The sequence below is a fragment of the Aotus nancymaae genome, unplaced genomic scaffold (genome assembly GCF_030222135.1).
Source record: "Aotus nancymaae isolate 86718 unplaced genomic scaffold, 86718_ANA_hifiasm-v0.15.2.pri h1tg000200l, whole genome shotgun sequence".
In the NCBI taxonomy this organism is placed as follows: domain Eukaryota; kingdom Metazoa; phylum Chordata; class Mammalia; order Primates; family Aotidae; genus Aotus; species Aotus nancymaae.
Genome location: NW_026988615.1, coordinates 552,525 through 575,681, shown reverse-complemented (window position 1 = coordinate 575,681; position 23,157 = coordinate 552,525). Strand labels below are relative to the sequence as shown.

Here is a 23,157-nt window from a genome sequence, read left to right as displayed (position 1 = left end):
GTAGCAAAATGGTAACTGTTACAATGGTTATGAATTGTCAAGGCAATAGGGCCAGTCGGTATATGTGTTCAGTCATGTTTTTATGCCTGAAATCCAGGAAACTGTGTAAATGGATGTTTCCTGAAACAGCCATTGCAATGCCATATGTATTGGTGTCCTTACAGTATGTCTCAGATAATGGTGTGTCTCCCTTACTTGTAAACTGAGGGGTCGTGATATTGCTGCGGCTTGTCTGTGCCCCTCTGCATTTTGTGGGTAGTGTCTCACATTTGGCTATCATATTTATAAGACGAGAGTTATTAATTTGGTTTTAAGTGGAAGAAATTTAGGTGGTTTTCACTTCCCAGTGACTTACCTGATTGCACATAGTTACAACGTTAATGGTTGCACTCCTTAATTGCTAGCATCTTTTTTCTAATGTGTTAGATATATATTGTTTTGGTTTATCACTTAAAAGAATATTGCTGAGAAAGCATTTAAATGTTAATACTGTATTTGTTTCTATTTATTGGATGCTTAATTAAATGTGTTTTCTTTCCCTTTTCCTGAATGAAAAGAAATTGGGAGAAGAGAATCAACCATTTTGTGCAAGTACTTTGTTCAGTTTAGAAGACATGGTATTGTGAAAACAGTGTAGTCTCTGGAGGTAGACCTGGAGTCAGAATGTATATCTAACATACTAGAAAAAAGATGCTTGGAAGAATGGCCTTCCAAGTCAGAAGCATCTGGGTTGAAATTGAGCTCCACTCTCTACTGGGCCAAAGCCATGTAAATGATTCATCATGCAGCCTTTTTTTTTTTTTAAAGAAAAAAAAATGTTTTTAATGTTACTCGAATATGTCAGTTTTATTGTTTCTGTATACACACATTTGTTACTGAAAATTGCAAAAATAGCACATTGAAAGTCCTTTTATTGGAGTTCAAACTTTTGAAAACAAGAAAATTTAATTATACTGTAGCCAGACTACCCAGCGTTTTCTTTACATTGTTGCCCCACAAGTTGGTTTACTCCGATTCTTGATGTTGGGCTTCATCTCACTGACTTCAGGCTTCTGACACACATGGGAATCTTAGGACCTACTGGCTCTTTGGGTCACGTCAGAGAGGAGAGCTTATTGAAAAGGATGTATTGAGCATGGTGGCTCACACCTGTAATCCCAGCAGTTTGGGAGGCTGAGGCGGGTGGATTGCCTGAGATCAGGAGTTGTGAGACCAGCCTGGCCAATGTAGTGAAACCCATGTTTACAAATAATACAGAAAAATGAGTTGGGTGGGATGGTGTGTGTCTCCCGGGTTCAAGCGATTCTCCTGCCTCAGCCTCCCAAGTAGCTGGGACTACAGGAGCATGCCACTATGCCTGGCTAGTTCTTTTTTTCTTTTTTTTTTTTTTTGGTAGGAGTTTTGCTCTTGCCACCCAGGCTGGAGTGCAATGGCGCCATCTTGGCTCACCGCAACCTCTGCCTCCCGCGTTCAAGTGATTATCCTGCCTCAGCCTCTGGAGCAGCTGGGATTAGCCTAGCTAATTTATTTTTATTTTTATTTTTATTTTTATTTTTATTTTTATTTTTATTTTTGAGGTGGAGTTTTGCTGTTGTTGCCCGGAGTGCAGTGGCGCTATCCTGGCTCACTGCAACATCCACCTCTTGGGTTCAAGCGATTCTCCTGCCTCAGCCCCCTAAGTAGCTGGAATTACAGGCACGCACTACCACACCTGGCTAATTTTGTATTTTAAGTAGAAACAGGGTTTCTCTATGTTGGTCAGGCTGGTCTTGAACTCCTGGCCTCAGGTTATCCATCCGCCTCGGCCTCCCAAAGTGCTGGGATTACAGGTGTGAGCCACTGTGCCCTGCCCATGTCAGTTTTTAACATGAGTGTGCATGTAGTTGTTAGTATGTTCTTTTGTTACCTGTTTAGTGACTACAGGATCTGTGGTTATATCTTCTCTTTCAGTGCTGGCATTCTTAATTTGAATCTCCTCTATTATTTTAGCATCAGCAGATTGTGAAGTTTACTGATTGTATTAAAAGAACAATTTTAAGCTGTGTGTTGACTATCGTAAAGGACTGAGCCTTTCTTCATTCTTTCCCATGGCTCTGATGCACGGTTTCCAGATACCAGTTAGGAAAGAAGTTCCTGAGATGATGGAACTTGTGCTAGTCACATAGGGCTGCTGGGACAAAGTGACCATAGACTTGGGGGAGCATATTAAAAACCAAAATGCATTTGTCACAGTCTAGGGGCTGGAAATCCAAGGTTAGGGTCCCAGTGTGGTGAGGTTCTGGTGAGGGCTCTCTTCCTGGCTTGCAGATGGCTGCCTTCTCACTGTGTCCTCATGTTGGGGAGAGAGAGCTCTGGGGTCTCTGCTTCTTACCAGGGCCCTAATCCCAACATTAGGGCCCCACTCTCATGATCTCCTCTAACCCTGAAGAACTCCCAAAGGCCCCATCTCGAAATACCATCATCTATCCTGGATTAGGGCTCAACACAGGAATTGGGCGGGAGGGGGAAACGAACATTCAGTCTGTCAGAGCTCCCCAGTTGCCCCCACTGTCCCCGTTTAGGAGCAGATTTTAGGCCTCAGGTGGGACACAGAGGTGGAGGAAGCACAGGTTCTGCCTCCTGGGAATGGTTCAGCCAAAACAAGGACAGGGACGTGGGGCAGACAACAGCCAGTGGGGTAACCAGCAGGAGTCCCAAGGTGTCACTAAGCTGAGGTGTCACTTTGCCGGGTGTCACTTTCATCCTTAGGTGAGGAAGTTGACTGAGCACCCACACACACCAGCGTACAGACCACGTTCCCTTCAAACATGGCTCACTTACCATTCCTCAACCCTGCAAAGGGGAGGTGCTGCCTCGTCTCCTGAGGATGGCCCTGGAGGTAGAGGAGTCGCAGGAGCTGCGCACATCACCCACCAGTGACTCTTCACTCCCCACATTTTCCCCGATGGGCTGATGTGCGCTGAGCTGGGGAAGCCCTGCCAAGATAAACTCTTTTTCCCAAAGGCCACAGAAGGCAGGCCTCCGACACTGCCCACATGGAGCAGAAGGGATGGGGCAGAGGGGCATCTATCCAGCTGACTGGTGTGTTCTGGGGGAGGATGGGGCCGAAGAGGACCCAAACATGGCTCCCTTTGTCACTCGGCAGAGGGTCCAGACTGCCGTGTGCCAGACAGCTGTGCCCCACCAGCCTCTGCTGCTGGGCCAGCCCCTGGCACCATGACCACAGCTCTGCATACAGGCAGTGCTGGGACCAGTGTTCTGGCAGTCACCATGGTCCTGAGCCAACAAGGGCCCTGGGGAGGAATTGGAAGTCAGACAGTGAAGAAGGTATTGGCCAGAAGGGAACCGGGGCTGGTGTCAGGTCCTGTCTGTGCTGGGATCTGAGATTCTGAGAGGTGGGTTAGGGGTAAGGGGGTAGAGGTCGGCCACATGGGGTGAGGGGAGTTCAGCAGAGATGAGGAGGACCGGACAATGTGGGAAAGAGCAGAGCATCCTTCCCAGCCTCAGTCCCTCTCCTGATGCAGTCCTCATCTCACTCTTAGACTCCGGAAGTCTCCCTTCAGCAAACACCTGGCCCCCGACTCCCAGGGCACTTCCCAGACAGCCAGGGTCACATCCCAGGCAGCCCCTGCTCTGCTCTTGAGGTCTGTGCCTGGCAGAAGGACGGCTGACCCTCGGCCCCTCTCGGCCTGGGTCCCAGCTCTCCCTGGCCCTGGGACCAGCAGACACAGCCACCCTGCGCCTGGCAGGCTGGCCATGCTTGTGCCCATTTGTGATGGTGGATTGGGAGGGAACTGTTTGAGTTACCAGTGTAAATCTGTGTCTGCATCAATTCCACACAAGAGTTCAGTTATCATATGGGAAGGGAATCATAGCTGTGGGGGGCTCCATGCAGGACCCCGAGGGCCCCTGAGGCCAGTCCCTGTGGCCACAGCAAGGAGCATCTGCTTCCGCCAGTTGGACAAGATTCTTTCCTGCCCAGAAACCGGCAGAAGGACTTTCTCTGCTCCCCACCCACCGTAGTATCCCAAACACACCCGTGTGGATGGATGCCTTGACATCTCCTCTCAGCCCAGGGCCTGAGCTCTTCCTGATGAGGGTTAAGCAGGAGCAGCCACCTCTCCCCGTGTCCATGTTGTGGGCAGTTGCCTTCTCCTCAGCTTCCACGGGGCAGAACAAGAGCCAGCCAGCTCTCAACATCCCAGGATTTTCCGGGGATGCTGATAACTAAAGCAGGCAGGGCCTTGTGAGTGGGTAGTGGGAGGGATCAGGGTTTCCTCAGCATCCGTCAGTCCCTGGAGCATCTGAAGGGGCAGCCTACACCTGGAGAAACGAGTGGGGCTGACCTCTGTGGGTGCCCAGTGCCTGGCATCTCCCGGTCCCTCTGCTCTCCCTCACAGACCCACTCCACTGAGCAGCACAGCCCTGAGGACAGAGACAGCAGCCCAGAGAGCATTTCCAACACCACTATATTTATTCCTATTTACATATGAGACCCCCAAGGCATTGCTCCCACCCCCTCCCCCTCCCCCAGGCCCTCCCTTCCGGTTCAGCCACCCTCTTCCTCCCCTCCCTCCCTCCCCTACCCTTCCCTATCAAGCTAAGGCCCAGCAAATCAGCACTGGGCGAGAAGCTTTTGTCTGCTTTGGGGCATCAGATGTCAGAGCCCCACCTCGGGGATTGGCACCAGAGAGCCTGCCCTGTCCCCCTACTGGCTACAAGCCCACTTCTTCTTCTTCCTGGAGACCACAGCGTCACCCTTTCTCTTTTGAGGCTGTGAGGGGCCAGCCAGCCCCCAAGCCAGGAATTGCGCCCCAGAGACTCTGAGCCCAGGCCCTAGGTGGGGCGTCTGTTCAGCAGAGGATGGGCCTCCGAAGAGAGCTCGCTTCTTGGACTTGGTGGTGGGAGCCGCTGCTGGGCTGAGGCCTCGTCTCTGAGCAGAGGGAGACTGACGAGCTCCCTGGGGACCCTGTCCTTCTGGGCTGAGAAGGCCTGAGGCAGGGACAGGGCTCTGGGGCAGCAGCCTGTGCTGGGAACACAAAAGGAAGGCCAGGCTGGGGAGCTCCTCCTCCTCACTTGACCCCTGAGCCAGCCTACATGACTCTCTGACAGGACACCCTCCAGGGAGACCCAAGGTGTCCTTGGTCCCCAGACCAGGGCAGGTGGGTCTGTGGTCCTGGGGAGGAGAGTATGGCCGGGCAGCCCTTGGCCTGCGGGAATCCAGACTCACCAAAAGCACAACAGGGCTTTTGGACCTGCTCATGCCAGTGCAGGCTCTGCCTCGTCCCTGAGGGTCCAGGGCAGCCGTCTGGGGTGGGCAGGATTCCACACTGACCCCTTGCTGGGGGTTAGAACATCTCTCTCTGCTCCTTGGCCCACTGCAGACTTCGAAGGACTTGGGTCCAACCGGGCAGTGCCATGACTAGGGGCTGCCCTCCCACACCGTTCCTCCTTCAACGATAGATGGCGCTTCTCTGCTACCTGCGGGAGGAAAGGGGGCACTTACTGGCCCTGCCCCAAGTGTGAACAGGGCCCAGGGTGGTGGAGACCAAGGTACTTGGGTGGCAGGCAGGGAAGCCTGAGGCAGCTGGGCTTCCTGTCAAAGACAGAGGGTGTGGCTCTGCCAGGCATCCCGTTGGGCCTCACTCCAGTTTGCATCCTGACTCCCCTCCCTGGCTCCTCTCCATCCTGCTCCATCTGAACCTGCATCTCCCCACCTCGGAGTGGCTCCCCAAGAAGCCGAGCATGCCCCGCAGGGTGGGGTAGACAATCAGGTGGGGCTTGTGTGCCGGGTCCCTCCTGCCCCCGGGGTACCTGGGTTCCCCTCCCTCCCTGCTCTACCTGGGCAAGGGTGAGTCCTTCCTCCTGCTCTAGCTCCTGGCTTAGGGCCAAGAAATCCATCTGTGGATCTGGGGAAAGCAGTTCTTCCAGGAATCGGGAGTGAATGATGGCCTCCACCTGGAAACAGAAGGAAGACGGTGTGAGCTTCCTGGGCAGGGAGTAACCTGGAGCCAAGGACACCTGGAGGAGATGCAGAAAGCAGCAAGTGCCCCGTCCCCACCCTTCTGGAGCTGTCTCATATCATGGCAACCACCAGCTCCACACACAGACCACAGACCTGGTAGCATACACACATGCAGACAGAGACACACTAACAGACCCACATATGACACAGGAAAAGACACAGACACAAGTAACGTCCACACTCCACACTCACACCCATGCAGACACACAAAGAAACAGAGTAAAAAATGACAGGCACAAACATACAGCAGAGCTTAATTCCAAGGACCTGCGAGTGACCCCCTTACCTACCCCGGAATCCTGCAGACCCCAGCACTTCAGGCCAGCCCACCTTGGTGATGAAGTCTTTCTGGGAGCACAGGTTGTCAGTGTAGCTCCGGAGGCCTGGGTCTAGAAGCATCCCGTCCCCTTCCTGCTCCACTTCGCCCTCTTCCCATTGTGTCTTGAGCTCCCCCGTGGCCCCAACGGGAGGCCCCAGCAGTTCCTCCATGATGTCCACATACTCCTGCACCACTTCAGGGGGCATCTCCTTGGGGGCCTTGGTCTTCACTGGTCGCCGGGGCAGTAGTAGGTGGGCCTTGGTCTTTGCTGGCTGCTGGGGCCTGGGTGGCGGCAGGCAGGCAGGCAGGTGGGGCCTTGGGGCTGGCCTTCCTCAGAAGGTACACTGAGGCAGGGAGGGAGGAGTATGGGCATGGTGAGGGCTGCTCCTCCTGCTTGCACCACACAGGGGAGGGCAGGGCTTGGGGACATGAAGTGGGACCCAACTGGGTCAGGACCACCTGAACCACAGCGCCCCAGAGGAGATGCCGCAGGAGGGGCACATCTGAGACAGCATCGTTTGGGAGGAAGTTTGGAGCCACTGATATGCCGTGTACTCTACCTGCTCGTCCCTGTTCCTGGGTGGATTGTATGTTGAGTTTTGGACAGGCAAGGGGAGAGTAGCTAGGAAACCTGACCAGGTCAATACCCTCCTTGGTGACCGTGGGCCACCCACGAAGTGACCTGGTCGGTACCCAACATACGCCCTTGGGAGCTGTCCTGTTGGAGGAGCACATCCCTCTCTTGAAGGGAGGCATGGGGTGTGGGGACAGTGGCCTCCCTTGGCCCCTCTGGCCTTTGCCGTGGCTCCTGTGGGAATGTGGGAAGCCATACCTGGCTGCTTGACCACCTCAGGGGCCGACGGTTTCTGAGGTTGAAGCCTCGGCGGGGCTGGAGGAGGCAGGCACTGGGGCCCCTTCATCCACTGTGACTTCTGAATCTGCATCTCCTCCTCAGCCTCAAACTCCAGGAACCTGGGGTGAAGAAGGTGCAGGCTGTGTTGAGGGGGTCCAGGCCTCCTGCCCCCAGGACCAGGCAGCAGCCAATGGCAGGGATGGGAAGGCATGCCTCGGACAGGTTGTCCAGACCCTGCCTGGGGCCTGTCCCCTCGTCCCAGAGGGAGCTGCTCCCAGAGTTCTGGGCTCTCCCTCCCTCACCCGGCCCCTGCAGAGCCCATGGCATCAACAGGGCTTCCTGACTCAAGTCAGGGCTGCGAGGCCCAGGAGGGCACCAGGGGGACCCCTCCTCCAGGCTTCAGCTGGCCAGGGGTGGGGTTTATGGCAGAAGGTGTCAGGAATGTTGCCCAGATGCAGGAGTCCTGAGGTTGGGACTGAAGTATAACCCAGGAGCACGAGGCCTGGGAGACCCCTGGTCAGGAAGAAGCAAAAGCTGGGCCCAAAAGACAGGGCCCCTTTCCCCTGAGGCTGCTGTCTTTCTGTCTTAACGGAGGGGACTTCCCAGGAGCCAAGGCAGGGAGACCAGAGATGGGTCTCATGGTGTCCTGGACGCAGGTCGCCCCTGACCCAGCGCAGGTTTCTCCAATCCTGGCCAGGCCGGGTTGAGTGAAAACCGACTTCTGGCCACTGCTGTGAGGAGAGCACATCCTGTCTATAGTCGCCAGCGCCTCTTCTCCTCATCCCCACAGCTGGCGGTGATCTCCTTTGGGCTGTGACGCTGGCTGCTCCCTCCATGACCCCCAGTGTCAAGACAGGGGTTGGCCCCAGGCCAAGCAGGGCATGGCTTCCCACCAGGGCAGGATAGAGACCCCAGAGCACTCTAGGAGGGAGGAGCAGTTTCTTGAGGGAGCCAGGGGCCCAGGAGGGCCTGTGTCCAGACCCTCATGCTCCACGCTGAGAAGCCACCATGGCCACCGGGCCTCTGTCACCCTCTCTTACCCTGCCATGCGGGCTCTGCCCCTGCATCCCAGACTCACTTTCCCACTATCTCATAATAGATCATCCGGTCACAGTTGCTCGTGTGCTGTCATTCCCGCATGGCCCGACACAGTTGCTCCTCCAGGGTCATGCTGGGCTTTTGCCAGGCCAGGGATCTGAGAACTGGGCTGTAAGGCGGTGCAGTCAGTCCCAGTCCATAAGCCTACCCTCCATCCCAAGCCCACCTGGTCCCAGCACCCGGCCCCTGTCCTCCCCACACCTGTCCTGCCATCTGTCCCTGTCCTGTTTTCCCCCTTGTGGGTTCCTCAGCCTCCAGGACACGCCCCCAAGATCAAACATCAACACAAGCCACTGGGTGGCCTCTCCTGCTGCCCTTCGAGTCCTCAGTGTTGACAAGTGAACTCAGTACTATGGGTGGAACGTGTGTCCCCAGCATTCCTGTGCTGAAGCCCTGAGCCCCAGTGTGTCGGTTCTTGGAGTCAATCAGGGTTAGAGCAGTTCATGAGGGTGAGTTCTTGTCATGGCATCCGAGCCCAGATAAGGGCAGGAGAAGACACCAGGGCTCTCCCTCTCAGCCACAAGAGGACACAGCCAGAGGCAGCTCTCTCCAGCCAGAACACCGATCTGCTGTCACCTTGATCTGGGACTTTTGGCCTCTGGAACTGGGAGACGTGAATGTGTCCTGATCAAGCACCCAGTCTGTAGGATTTGTTATGGCAGAGCCTGAACTGACTGAGACAGCGCACATACAGAATAACCAGGGAGCGAGGGTTAACGTGCAGGTTCCAGGGCCCCAGGACTGAGCATTTAACCAGCTTCCTGGGGACTCTGGAGAAAGGTAGCCCCTGGGGACGTAACCTCAGGGTCCTGGAGAGGAGTAGAAACCAGAACCAAAGCAGAGCGGCGTCCAAGCCCACTGCATGCGGAGCCTGTGAGCCTGGGGTGACTCCACTCTGAGAATCAGGGTCCCCAGTGCACTGGGACTCAGCTCCAAGGGAGAATGCAACCAGTTCCAGGATGCAGGGGTGGCAAGATTTTTGGGAACAATGATGGGGCCTCCTTACACCTACACCCTGGGCAAGGAACTTGCCTAGGGAGTGGCCAGTGTGTTGCCTGGTGGTTGTGCTCAAGCTCCCATGGAGTATGGGTTTGCTCATCAGCGGGGGGACACAGGGTCACAGAGGCCCTGCAGGATGGAGAGAGGCAGGACTGGGACTGAATCGACAAACTGTCAGATGCTGGCGTTGCTGCCTTAGTCACCACAGTCCACGGCCCTGGGCTGTTGGGCTCGTGGTGCACTCAGAGCCACCACTGGAGCCTGTGGCTTTGGGGAGCACTGTCCTAGATGGCCTAGTCCTGATAATGATAGCAATAGGGACAGTAGTCAAAACAGCTATCATGTAATGTGTCACAGCATGTGCCAGGCACTGTGCTATGTGCCTCATATGTGAGCTCAAGTCACCTCACCATCCTCTGAATGAAGCATCATTGTCCCTTCTTCTAGAAGGGATCGAGACCTTCTAGATTGCCGAAGCTGCAAATACCTGCCCAGCATCGACTCTAGTGCGGGGCCCAAGACCATCCCCTGTGCAGGCTCCACCACTGCTGTGCCAGCTGTACCTCGTCAGAACAGTGGGCGTGTGCCAGTTTCCTGCAGCTCCCACCCCCAGCTCCATGTGATGTGCCCCTGACCTTTGCCACTCAGGTCAAGGGGAGGCACTGGGGTGCACTAAACCCAACCCGTGGCTCATGTTGGACTGGGAACCCTCTCTGACCTGGGTCTTCTGTAAACATTGTCATGAAAATGATTGAAAGTAAGGATTGGCTGGACTCACAGGACAGTGAGGGGCAGGTGAGATGAGGCCCCTGAGAGTCTGTCCTGAGTGGCAGCCAGATTAATGTTGCTGAAAATGTGCCCTTCCATAGCTCCACCCGTCACCTTCAAGACCACCCTGCAAGCTTCCCTGAACGGCGTGACCTCCCGTCCATCCAGCAGCCTCTTTATGGGTGAGCTGCAGGATGAGCTGCGGTGCCCCAAGGACACTCACATGAAGAAGCAGGAAAGCGCTTCCATGTCCAGACTCTGGGGAAGGTGCCTCCGGGCCAGGGGCTTGTAGTACTGCCAGAGTCGGAAGTTCTCATACACGCTCTTGGGGTTGCAGGAGTCGTCTGGTTGGGCCTTGGCCTGGGAGGGAGCCTGGCTGCCCTCTCCATGAGCCCCTTGTGGCCATGGACAAGCATTCCCTGGGGCCATGATGGAGGCTGGCTGGGGAGCCGGTGGTGGTGCTGGAGGAGGAAGGCTCTGGGACCAGCCTCCCTCAGAGGCCTGGGTGCCCCCAACGATGTGGGCAGCCATAGCAGGCACCACAGGGGCAGCTGCAAGGGGTCAGGGAGGTGGACAGGTGACAGCCCCGCAGAGGGTGCCTGGAGCCTGCCAGACAAGGGGCGCCTGAGTTAGGACCAAGGTCTGTGCCTGAGGGGCCTTCACAGGCCCCACTTCTGTCTTTTTCTGGACAAGGACGTTGGAAGCCCCAGCCCAATTCAGGCCTTGGCCATCCTGTCCTGCCACCAGAGGGGTGCTGGGGAAGGCAGACAGCACCAGAGAGCTGCCTGGAGGAACCACTGTAGTCACGAGGGGTGGCCCGTGTACTGGGCTGGGAGCAGGTGTGGTGAAGGGCAGAGCCGTGAACACTGGCATGGAGGCACCAGGGTTCTTGGTCACACTTGGTTCCAGCACTGGGCATGCTGTGGAGACAAAGGAAAGAGGTGAATGAGCTGGGGTCTCCAGGTCCGCACTAGTCACTGGGAATCAGAGGGGTGTCCCAACAGCTGAGGGTGTGGGACAAGGAAACTCTGCAGCTTGTAAGTGTCTGTGAGTGTGCATCGCATGCTCTGTTCCTCCACGGGAGGGCTGCTTCACTAGAGAGCCTGGCCCTGGCTCCACTAGACTCCCTGGCCCCTGTCTGCCAAGAAGCAACAGCCAAGCCTTCACTGCCTCTGAGGGTCTCCCTCAGGCATCCCTGGCAGACCCTGCCAGCCTTACAGACATCTCCCAAGCCATGGGTCAGGGATGAATCTCTCGCCGGCTTGGTGGCCCTCAGCATGCTCAGCAGCAGGTGAGGGGCCTCCCCCAGGGCAGTACTATGCACTCAGAAGGCCTATAGGAAGCCAGAAGATTCCTAATATTATGGTCCTATCTCCTCTACAGTCTTCCTTTTCTTGAAGCTCTTGAAAACCCCTTTCTTTCCTAGCTCAGCACAACAAAATAAAACCACTGAATAGACTGGGTGTGGTGATTCATACCTGTAATCCCAGCACTTTGGGAGGCCAAGGTGGGCAAATAACCTGAGGTCAGGAGTTCAAGACCAGCTTGGTCAATGTAGTGAAACCATGTCTCTACTAAAATAAAAAACTCAGCTGAGTGTGGTAGTGCATGCCTGTAATCCCAGCTACTCAGGAGGCTGAGGCAGGAATATTGCTTGAACCCAGGAGGCAGAGACTACAGTGAGCCAAAGTTGCACCACTGCATTCTGACCTGGGTGACAGAGCAAGACTCTGTTAAAAAAAGAAAAAAGAAAAGGAAGAAAGGGAGGAAGGAAGGAAGAAGGAAAGAAGGAAGGAAGGAAATCATTGGAAAGAAATCTGTCCCAAGCCAGCACCCTGTGAACCCTGAAGATAACCCATATGTGTTATGGCCAGTGTGCAAGTGATTGTCCTGGCACCATGCACGGCAAGTGCTAAACAGGGGTCAGATTTGGGCCACCCTTTCCTCAGTGCTCGGTGGTCCTGGCTGCCACTCAGGAAGCTCTGTTCCCAGGGGGCAGGTCTGAGAAGCAGTGGTGGAGTTCCCTGAGATACTTTGATTGCTCAGCCAGCAACAGCTGCACACGATTAGAGCACAGACAGCAAGCAGTGAGCAGTGGGGCTGTCAGGGGAGGTGTCCAGGGATTTCTACAGCTGCTGGTCATGTTATAATAGGTCGTGGGACAATGAGCCCGTCTCTGGTCCTTTTCCTTTGAGCTCCCAATAACTGAATCTAGTGACCAACCAAGGACCAGAGGTTCTTGGGCCACAGGCCAGGTGTGGCAAAGTTGTCTGGAGCTCATCCCTGTTCACTAGGACCTCATGCAGTCTCCAGTCAAGGGGAATAGGGATACAGCACATGCACCTCATCAGTCAGGACACACATCATCCTGACTTGAATAATAATGATAAGAGGACCATCTTCCTATTTGTGCGCTACTCTTCTTCCTCTACTGAATAGGAAAGCAGTCTTTCCAGACCCTTCCACTGAGAACCAGCAAGAGTCCACACCTCTCCCCTGTTCATGAGGTAGTAGACATGGAATAGAGGCAAATTCTTCCTCTCCACAGTAACACAAAGTGCAGAGGACAGGCCGTGAGCTAGCAGACAAGAGGAAGTGGGTCTGAAGACCTGAGCTTCCACAAAAGGACGAACAATTCAGAACAACCTGGGAAGCCCAGGCCGTGTTGCCTGAACTTCCCCAACTGCCCCCAGCCCTGTTAAATCAGAGCCAACAGCCACCTGAACTGACGGAGAAGCCACCTCTGGGGAGGGAGCTGAGAGGCTGCGGCCGTTACAGTAGCCCCAGCCTTGCCCACCCAGAGACTGTCACTGCGTGCTCTGTCACAGACAACCCACCCAAAAGTTTTCTGGCTGAGACCACTTCTCCCCACTCTTCCCTAAGATCTAGAAACATCCAGTCCAAATCCCTCTGAACAATATGGAAGGGCACCTTCCAGGTACCTGAAGACACAACACAGGGCTCAGACTTGCCTGTCATCCTCCCTGGGCCACCAGCACAACACGATCCCACCACTCCCTACAAACACATGGTGATGTGACCTGTCCCCTTCTAGAAAGAATCAATACATCCACTCCATCCTTTCTCCTACATGGTGTATTCCCCCAGGCACCTTGGTCCACCTCTAAGGAGCCGTCCTCCCTAACCACAGACTCAGGGTACCATGGCCCTCCCTAGGTAGTGATGTCTCTGGGGACATCCAGTGCTCCCTCCCTCCTCAACATCAGCCCTATCAACTGTCCCCTGGGGCACTGTGAAATTTGAATTCCCAAGGATTTGAAACATGGCAGAGAACTGGATAATGCCCCTGTCCCTACAGACTCACCTCCATTTGAAGCCATCCCCTCAGGCTGGGTGCTGATCACTGCTGTCTGGCAGTTTCTGTGATGAGAAAAGTCAAGGGCAGGACCCAGAGAGTGACCTGCCTCAACAGATTCTCCTGAGTTCAGGTAGGTCAGGTAAAATTTGAAAGTAAAGCAGTTAGAACATAGGACCCAGACATTCTGCAGAGGGGGAGGGGCGCTGCAGCAAGTACCAGTCGGGGCAGGGGACATTCTGTGAAGAGCTCCAGCCAATAGGCAAGAGCTGAGCTTCCCTTCCAGCTGGAGGGCAGCAGCGCAAACTGTGTGCACCTCTTTAGGCAACTTTTAAATTGTCCTTCTGACTCACAGCACAAAGCTTCAAGCTGATGTCCCCTTTACTTTCATTCTTTATCAATAGACCTACTTTTGTGCCCCTCAACCCATGCTCTTTCCCATTTGGGCTCTTTCCTTCTCTTGATGAATTTCAACAGGGGCTGCACTTCCTAAACACAATTTAGGACACTTCCTAAGAAGCCCTGTGTTTGTCAGATGATCCACGTCTGGATCCTCTGCTTGGTTCAGACAATCCAGGCTATTAGGTGGCTGTGTGCTCATCATTATTATGGAAGCCGTCCTTGTGCCCCCAGGTCCTGTATGTTGCTGGAATCTGTCCACACCAGCAGGCCAGCCTTACTTCCCATCTCCTTTGCTGGAAAGCCTCAGTCCAGGAAAGAGTGGCTATGAGGCCAGAAAGCCTTTGATTTTGTTTCCCAGCGTATTGTGCTGGTATTAAATGTTTATTTTTTTATCTTTTAAATGATTTTAATTTAACCAAGCAATATTTTTGCATGGTTCCAAATTCAAATTGTGCACAGTGGAATAGGCAGTGACCAGTCTTCCTCCCACCTCTTTCCCTGTCCACAACATTTTTTTTCCTGGAGCAAATGGGTGTTTGCTCCAGGAAAAGATGAGAATAGTGTTTTGAGAGATGAGAATCTTGGCCAGTGACTTTAGAAGAAAATGCAAACAAGAAAAATGAAGGCCGGGTGCGATGGCTCACGCCTATCATCCCAGCACTTTGGGAGGCCGAGGCGGGTGGATCACGAGGTCAAGAGATCGAGACCATCCTGGTCAACAAGGTGAAACCCCGTCTCCACTAAAAATACAAAAATTAGCTGGGCATGGTGGCGCATGCCTGTAGTCCCAGCTACTCAGGAGGCTGAGGTAGGAGAATTGCTTGAACCCAGGAGACGGAGGTTGCGGTGAGCCAAGATCGCGCCATTGCACTCCAGCCTGGGTAACAAGAGCGAAACTCTGTCTCAAAAAAATATATATATATATATTAGAGTAAAATTTTGTAATTTAAAATACGTAGTACTGTAAGGTGTTAGTGTTTTAAGATGGTTTCAAATAAATGGATCAGAAGTAGATACTTTTGACTTAATTATGTCTTATTTTCTTTAATTGTAGGACTTTATTGACCTGGCGTTGTCGAAGACACAACGAAAGACTCCAACTGTTACTCATAAACATTACCAAATTCATCGCATTAGACATTTTTACACGAGAAAAGTCAAATTTGCTCAACAGAATTACCATGATAGACTTTCACAAATTCTAACAGATTTCCCTAAGTTGGATGTAAGTGACTTGAGGACTTCTCTGTTTATGTAAATATGAGCCTTCAGAGAACCAGTGTTTAACCAGTTTTGTGTACTCTTTTGACAGAAAAGGAGACAAGATAATTGACTTAGACTGCTCAGTAAGTTAATGGCAAAGAACCATCTTGTTGAATTAATAGAAGTGGGAACAGAATGTGGGTTTTTTGATTGTCTAATATTCTCTCTTTTCTCCAACCAAACCCTGTCTAAGGAGGCCCAAAGCTGCTTCGCAGGCTTTCTGTGTAATCCCTGGGCTTGCAGGGGCGAACCCAAGTGGTAATGGCAGCTGTGGGTTAGGAACACAGAAACTGGCAGCTCACTGGTGCATCTCTTCCACCCTCTTTTCAAGGGTTTTTTCTCCTCTGGGCTCAGCTTGGGTCAGTGGCGTAAAGTTCACCAGTTTGTGAGCTTGTTGCTTCATTAGCAGATGACAGTCAGTTCAGTACTGACTTTTCTTCTCGGCAAGAAGAGATCTCATGGGGAGCTGTGCCTTTTTCATTAAGCCAGAAACCTTGAGCTCCCTTCTCTGCCACACATTGCAGTTTGCCTGTTTCTTTTTTTTGTTTGAGACAAAGCCTCACTTTCTTGCCCAGGCTGGAGTGTAGTGGCGCAGTGTCGGCTTGCTGCATCCTCCACCTCCTGGGTTCCGGTGATTCATGCGTAGCTGGGATTACAGGTGCACACCACCATGCCTGGCTAATTTTGGGTAATTTTAGTAGAGACAGGGTTTCACCATGTTGGCCAGTCTGGTCTTAAACTCCTGACTTCAAGTGATCCTCCTGTATCTGCCTCTCAAAGTTCTGAGATTACAGGCATGAGCCACCATACTCAGCCTGCCTGTTTAGCTATAGAAAAGCAAGAGCAGAAACCGCTTGGCAGGCACTGCTGACAAAGCCTTGACTCCACGTATAGGGCAGTGCAGTTGCGAGGTTACTTGAGGTTGTGAAGGGTGTGAGGATCAGCAGGACAGTCTTAAAAGCCTCAATCTGCCATTGCCCTGGAATAGTCCCTGAAGGGAGGTGTAGGCAGAGAGAAACACTTGGCTTCTGTGACAGTACTTTTTATTTAAACAAGTAATAATGGCTTACTAAAAGACACATGCTTAAAATAAACAGTAAAAATTCCTGCTAGGGGACAGACACTTAGGTTGTATCTCTCCAGGGTTTGACGCAGTTGTTCAGTAGATGCTGCTCGAATGGGTGGACGGTTTCTTGGGAAAGGTAGAGAGTCCTGGAGGTAAAGAAAGTGATTAAGAAAGAGATGATTTAAACTGATCTGGTATTAGGAAACACTTGATCTTAGCAAACAACATATTTTGATCTACTTAGTATCAGATGTTTGTGGTTCTTTTTAAGAAGTTTTGTCGTTTTCATTCTCAGTATTATATACATTAGAGGTAGGAGAGTTCGGATGTATTAACATTCTATTATCTCTTTTAAAGCCAGGACTAGTTATCTGAGGACAGTTTCAGAGTGGAGAGTTAGATTAACTTGTCATTCATTGAATGCTTATTATCTGTCTGGTACATTCTCAGCACTTGGCATAAAATAGTGGTAAAGGCTCCTGTTCTCATTCTGTGGGGGAAAAGATAGTGAACATGAAAATACATAGCATATCGGTTGGATGCAGGGAAGCCCTGGAAGGGGAGTGGGGAATATCTGCTCGGGGAGAGGGAATCAGGCCTGTAGTCAAAGCAGCAGCAGGTGCAGGGGCCTGAGGTCCCAGAGACCCTAGAGGGCAGGGGGAGGTGGAGAACATGGGGAGATGGGATTGGAGGAAGTGGTAGTCAGGTTGAGTTTATATGCGCTGGTGAGATACGAGACGCTGCTGGCCTGGTGATGTAAAATGCACTAGTCAAATACAGGTAACATTTAAATCTCTCTGAGATGACCTTGGAAGGGAATGTAGGAAGAAGGGTGCTGTGGGGAGTGTGGATGTATCGGGTGGAGCTGTGAGCAGGAGCCAGCACAGGACTTAGAGAGGGCAGACTGTCTCCCTGGAAGCTGTGAGGAAGATGCTGCAGGCAGGAGGCAGGGCCAGCCCCCATCGCTTCAAGAGGTCTGTGAGATACGGTGTGAAAGCTGGTCATTGGGAGGTCCTTGTGAGCTTGTAGCCTGTTTAGATGGAGTGGTGGACACAGAATTCTGGTGAGATTGGCTTCAAGATAGGGAGGAGAGGAGAGACACAGTGCCTCTTGGGAACAAAGAGAAGGAATTGGAAAGATTTGGGGGTCTCGGGAGTTTAAATTTTTATCCTATAGTTTGGGAAATAACGGCAGATTTTTAGGCTGATGGGAATAGTCAGGCGGAGGGAAGGATTTCTGGTTCAGAGTTCCTGAGCAGCAGGAAGGGTGCCTTCAGGGTGGGGGCTGGTCATGCTGGGTCCCACAGCTGCACTGCCATACTGGGAGGCAGGTGGGTGGCAGCAGCCACCACTGGCGCCCGCATCCCTTCTGATGCTTGTTTTCCCAGAGGACTAAATAGAGCCCCTGGCCAGGAGAGTGAACTGGGGAGGAGACACTGCAGGCTTGAAGAGAGAGGGCAGGAAATTGTTCAAGTGTTACTTCTATGAGGATGAGAAACTGCCGGCCCAAACTGACCATGGTATGCTTTTGTTTGTTACAGGACATTCATCCATTCTATGCTGATTTGATGAATATTCTATACGGCAAAGATCACTACAAGTTGGCTCTGGGGCAAATAAATACTGCCAAAAATTTAGTGGCCAAGTAAGGTACTTTTTTTACTGTGATGTCTTTTAAGTTATTAGCAAAAGTGAAAAAAAACCTAACATTTTTTCCTTTTTTAAGTGTTGCTAAAGATTACATGCGGTTGATGAAGTACAGTGACTCTCTGTACCGCTGCAAGCAGCTGAAGCGTGCGGCCCTGGGGCGGATGTGCACCGTGATCAAGAGGCAGAGGCAGAGTCTGGAGTATTTGGAGCAAGGTGCTTGTCACGCATGCACAGGAACTGTGTTAGTGTCCTGCTGACAGGATGTGTCCTTGTTGGGGACTTACTCTTGAGATGTCTGTTTTGTCATAGTTTGAAGATGACAGGGTCAGTTATTTTTCCTAGCTTTACCTGTGAGAAACAGTAATAGGCTGGTTTTTATTGAAAAAGTGCTAGCACTTATAATATGTACAAATTAATAGCGCCCATAAGAAAGTTTATGTATTTCATATTTAATAGGTAAGGGATAGACAACAAATCATGAGAAAATGATGCAAAGTGTAAAAAATAAGATGGCTTAGAAACAATAAAACAAGCAAAAATAAGATGGCTTGTAGTTTATTGTTGACATTTTTATTTTAAAAGATACTTTTATTCAGTGGGACTTCTCTGAATTACTCTAGTAGGGTTCTATTGAAAGCACCACTTGCCTGCTTATTTGTGTGTCTTCTTACATGACAAATCATTTGGACTCATTTGGTTTTGTTCTCCCTCCTGCATCTTGCAAGTAATTTTTAACAAAATATGGTATTTGGATGCTTTGCAGGTGCTTTCCTACAGATCTGTGTGGCCTTCATGATGGCCCAGGGGTGCCACCTTGGAGCTGTGTTTGTTACAGATGAGGTGGCTGAATGACAGTAACCCATGTTTCAGCCAGAACATCATGGCATGCAGGCTTCAAAATACACTGTTTCCCTAATGTCATCTTGCTGATGAGAATTGTCTGGACACTTCCAGACATGCTGTTGGACACCTTTGACCTAATGAGTTAAAATATGGGCTTGGAAGGGCTGTGGACCAGGATTCTTAGTACAGCCAAACTTGGGAAATAACTATTGAACATACTGTGTATGTATTATACTGTCTGCAACTATTTTCTCCATCACTGTTGCGTTATAAAAATTGGAGTAAGATTAATATCACCACAGGCCTTGACTATAACTAAGTTGAAAAGAAAATTTAAAGCAAATCTTAAACTTTGAGTGTCTTAATTTTTCCATTTGAACTTTTCATAGTGCGTCAGCATTTATCCCGTTTGCCAACCATTGATCCGAATACCAGGACTCTGCTTTTGTGTGGGTACCCAAATGTTGGCAAGTCCAGCTTCATCAATAAGGTTGGTCTGCTTTTTATTGTAAAGCAAATCCTCTGGCCATTTTACGTCATTGCTACTATATTCTGACTGCGTGGGATTCAGAATGGCCTTGGTCAGAATTTTGGCCTCCGAGTTGGTCCTTTAGTAAATACTCCCCTGGTCTGCAGGAGGCCCCAGTGCCTGAGTACATCTGAGTTCCCTTAGAGAGGATAGACTTTGTCTGTATCTAGATTTATGTTACTATTACAGAAACCATTGCTTTTGGTTCTTGCGTGCCCTATAATTTCTAAGGAATTTGAGATGTGTAAGTGCATTTTTGTTGACAACTGGAGAGTTTTCGTGGGTATTGTTGACCTGCCCTGGAATGGCGACGTCAGATGGGCTCCAGCGGCAGAGGACACTCCGAGCTGGGGTCTGCCCATCTGCAGCTGCCTCTGGGTGATCTTGACACACCTTGGTTGCTGTGTCAACTTTCACATGAAATAGTATGTGGTCCAGCAGAGGGGCAAGGTGCCTTGTCTCTTTTTCCTTGGGTGTACTCACTGACTAGGATTCAAGTGTCACATTTAAGGGACTCAGTCATTTAGTGCTTCAGGACAATTTGGTTGAGTTTGAGGGACCCAGAAAGAGGCAAAGCAACTTTAAAATGTGAATTTCCAACCAGCCACAGCTCATGTGCCAAGAAAATTGTCAAATTTTATGGCCTACTCAGTGCCAAGATCACCATATTTTTAATTAAAAAAAATTTTTATCTTTCTTTTTTTTTGGAGACGGAGTTTCGCTCTTGTTACCCAGGCTGGAGTGCAATGGCGCGATCTCGGCTCACCGCAACCTCCGCCTCCTGGGTTCGGGCAATTCTCCTGCATCAGCCTCCTGAGTAGCTGGGATTACAGGCACGTGCCACCACGCCCAGCTAGTTTTTTGTATTTTTAGTAGAGATGGGGTTTCACCATGTTGACCAGGATGGTCTCGATCTCTTGACTTCGTGATCCACCCGCCTTGGCCTCCCAAAGTGCTGGGATTACAGGCGTGAGCCACCACACCTGGCCCATATCTTTCTTTTTGTTTAACTTTTTTCTTTCTTCCTTTGTTTTTGAGATGATGTCTCGCTGTCTTTCCCAGGCTGAAGTGCAGTGGTGCAGTCATGGCTCACTGCAGCCTCAACCACCTGGGCCCAAACAGTCCTCCCACCCCAGCTACCCAACTAACTGGGACCATAGGTGCATGCCAACACACCTGTCTAATTTTTTAATTTTTTGTGGAGGCGGAGTCTCACTATATTCCCCGGGCTAATCTCAAACTCCTGAGCTCAAGCCATCCCTGCCTCAGCCTCCCGAAGTGCTGGGATTATAAGCATGGACCGTGGCCCAGCCTCAGGGTCACTTTAACTTTGAAATAGATTTGTAAGTTTATTTTGTCCACAGGTTGCTATGACGTGGTGACCAGCAAAGCTCTCCTTTGATGCTCCTCTCCTGATGTTTCCAGTGCTTGTCAGCTCTGAACCTGCCACAATGAACCAGTGCTATGGGGCTGATGTGGTGGCCACTGGTCCAGGTGGCTTGTTACATTGTAGTTTAATTCAGCAAAATGAAAATTTCAGCTCCTCAGTCACATGAGCTATGTACTGAAAGTCCGCGGGCAGCATGTGATGGATGGGCCCTATTTGGCAGCACAGACAGAACATCTGTCATCACTGAGAACTCTGTGGGCATTGTAGATGGTGGGGCAGGACATGGGAGGATGAGGGAGGTGGTGGCCTGAGTGCTGTCCTCATGCCCCAGTCCTGGGCCTGGTGGTGTGAAGGGAGAGGTACCAGGCCATTTATCAAAGTGGGTAGTTCCTGCTTTGGTGCAGTTGAATCATGTGAGGTTTCTTCTGTGGTTTTTTCCTTTCTATTTTTTTATTTTAGGCCTCAGCCCAGATCAACTGAAACAGAATTTGAATTGTAACTAGTTCTCTAGGTGGTTCTCCTGTGGTTTTTTCCTAACAGTTAGTCTTGTTAACACGCAGATGCCATGTTTACACAGAGAGGAAGTGAGGTGATTCTGAAAGTCCTCACTGTTGTTTCAGGTGACGAGAGCAGATGTGGATGTCCTGCCCTATGCGTTCACAACCAAGTCTCTGTTCGTTGGGCACATGGATTATAAGTATCTACATTGGCAGGTGAGAGTCTTTACTTTTATTCTTTTTGAGACGAAGTCTCGCTCTTGTTGCCCAGGCTGAAGTGAAGTAGCACAATCTCGGCTCGCTGCAACCTCCACCTCCTGGGTTCAAGCGATTCTCCTGCCTCAGCCACCCAAGTGGCAGGGATTACAGGTGCCACCACTATGCCGGGCTAATTTTTGTATTTTTTTAGTAGAGAAGGCATTTCACCATGTTGGCCAGACTCATCTTGAACTTCTGATCTCAGGTGATCACCCACCTCGGCCTCCCAAAGTGCCAGGATTACAGGTGTGAGCCACCGTGCCTGACGAGAGTCTTGTCTTTAAACAGAACAAATATCTTGGTTTATCTAGGGTTATCAAGAACTTGAAATTTCTCCGTCATGAGAAAGAAAACTCATCTGAGCCCTGGGGATGCATAAGAACAGGTCACATATCTCTGAAATAATTCGGGGGAAGCAGCCAGCCACCAGTGTGGATTTCTGCATTTTGTTAACGTAAAATGAAATTCTCTTTGTGTCATTTCTAACTCTGTTATCAAAAATGGCATGTATACAGTTTAAAAGCATGAAGCAGGTGGGGCACAGTGGCTCACACCTGTAATCCCAGCACTTTGGGAGACTGAGGCAGGTGGATCTCCTGAGGTCAGGAGTTTGAGACCAGCCTGGCCAACATAGTGAAACCTCATCTCTACTAAAAATACATTACCCAGGTGTGGCCGGTGCCTGTAATTCCAGCTACTCGGGAGGCTGAGGCAGAAGAATTGCTTGAACCCGGGAGGCGGAGGTTGCAGTGAGCCAAGATTGCACCATTGAGCTCCAGCCCGGGCGATAGGAATGAAACTCTGTCTCAAAAAAAAATAATAATCACGAAGCAATATTTCCACACTGTAATTTTATAAATCATGAAGAAAGTAATACCTAAGATATGGGAGGGTTCTCAGTTATCCCAGTTTTTGTATTTTATTATGTCACTAGTAAAAAGAAGAGTCATTTGTCGTAAGGGTGTGGCTAGTATTTCACTGAGCTCTACAGGGCTCCTCCCGCCTTTTTTGATGTTTAAATAGTGTGTACTTTTCTCTTACTGCTTTATTTTGTCATGCTCAGTTTGGGAGACGACTTCTTTTTTTAATAAATTCTCCCGTTAAGATTATTAGGTCTGGTTGGGTGTGTGAGTGACTTCTGGAATGTGCTGGACAAGAAGCTCATGGGTGAGTGTGCTTTCAGTGACATGGTCTGGCTGTGTTAGGTTGTAGACACTCCTGTCTGGAGGATAGGAACACCATCGAGATGCAGACCATCACCACCCTGGCCCACCTCCGTGCTGCGGTCCTGTATGTGATGGATTTGTCTCAGCAGTGTGGGCACGGGCGGAGGGAGCAGCTAGAACTCTTCCAGAACATCAGACCTCTCTTTATCAACAAGGTGAATGTGGTCAGTCATGTTTTCCTTCATATCCTGCAGTATGAGAATAATGATTTCATTATTTTTCTTCCTTGCCTAGCCTCTTAGAGTTGTAGCCAACAAATGTGATGTGAAGAGAATAGCCGAACTTTCTGAAGATGATCAGGTAAATCATGTTAATATTTTGAATATTTCTTACTTAGCCATTTTGAATTCTCATCTCAGACAGCCAAAGTTTAGAAGAAGGAATTTTAGGAATATTTAGTCCACAATTGTATTTTATATTTTATAGTTGAGGCAGGATCCTCAGTGGTTTAGTGATGTGACATAGTAAAAGCCTAGTTAGTGGCAAACTAAAGTAAAAGCAGAGGTTTCTGGATTCCTACTTTGTTCTTGAGTGTGTGGAAACGTGTATTTGATGGTTGGACTTCTGGAAAATGTGATGACTTGTGAGAGAGCTGTTCGAGAAAGGTGCTCACAGGTGTTACATCCTAAAACAGGTTCTGTGATTAAATAAGTTTG

At 50.7% G+C, this 23,157-nt stretch overlaps 1 protein-coding gene and 1 pseudogene across 1 annotated transcript in view; one reads left to right on the top strand and one right to left on the bottom strand.

Moving 5' to 3' along the window:
- The window catches only part of LOC105734527 (GTP-binding protein 4-like), a 111,513-nt gene that overhangs the window by 76,184 nt on the left and 12,172 nt on the right, over nt 1-23,157 (top strand). The window contains 6 exon segments of the mRNA XM_064371861.1: nt 14,835-15,005; nt 17,650-17,753; nt 17,835-17,971; nt 18,991-19,091; nt 21,141-21,233; nt 22,736-22,801. Coding sequence (XP_064227931.1) covers nt 14,835-15,005; nt 17,650-17,753; nt 17,835-17,971; nt 18,991-19,091; nt 21,141-21,233; nt 22,736-22,801 — 672 coding nt within the window.
- On the bottom strand, nt 4,709-13,403 carry LOC105734528 (NUT family member 2G-like; annotated as a pseudogene).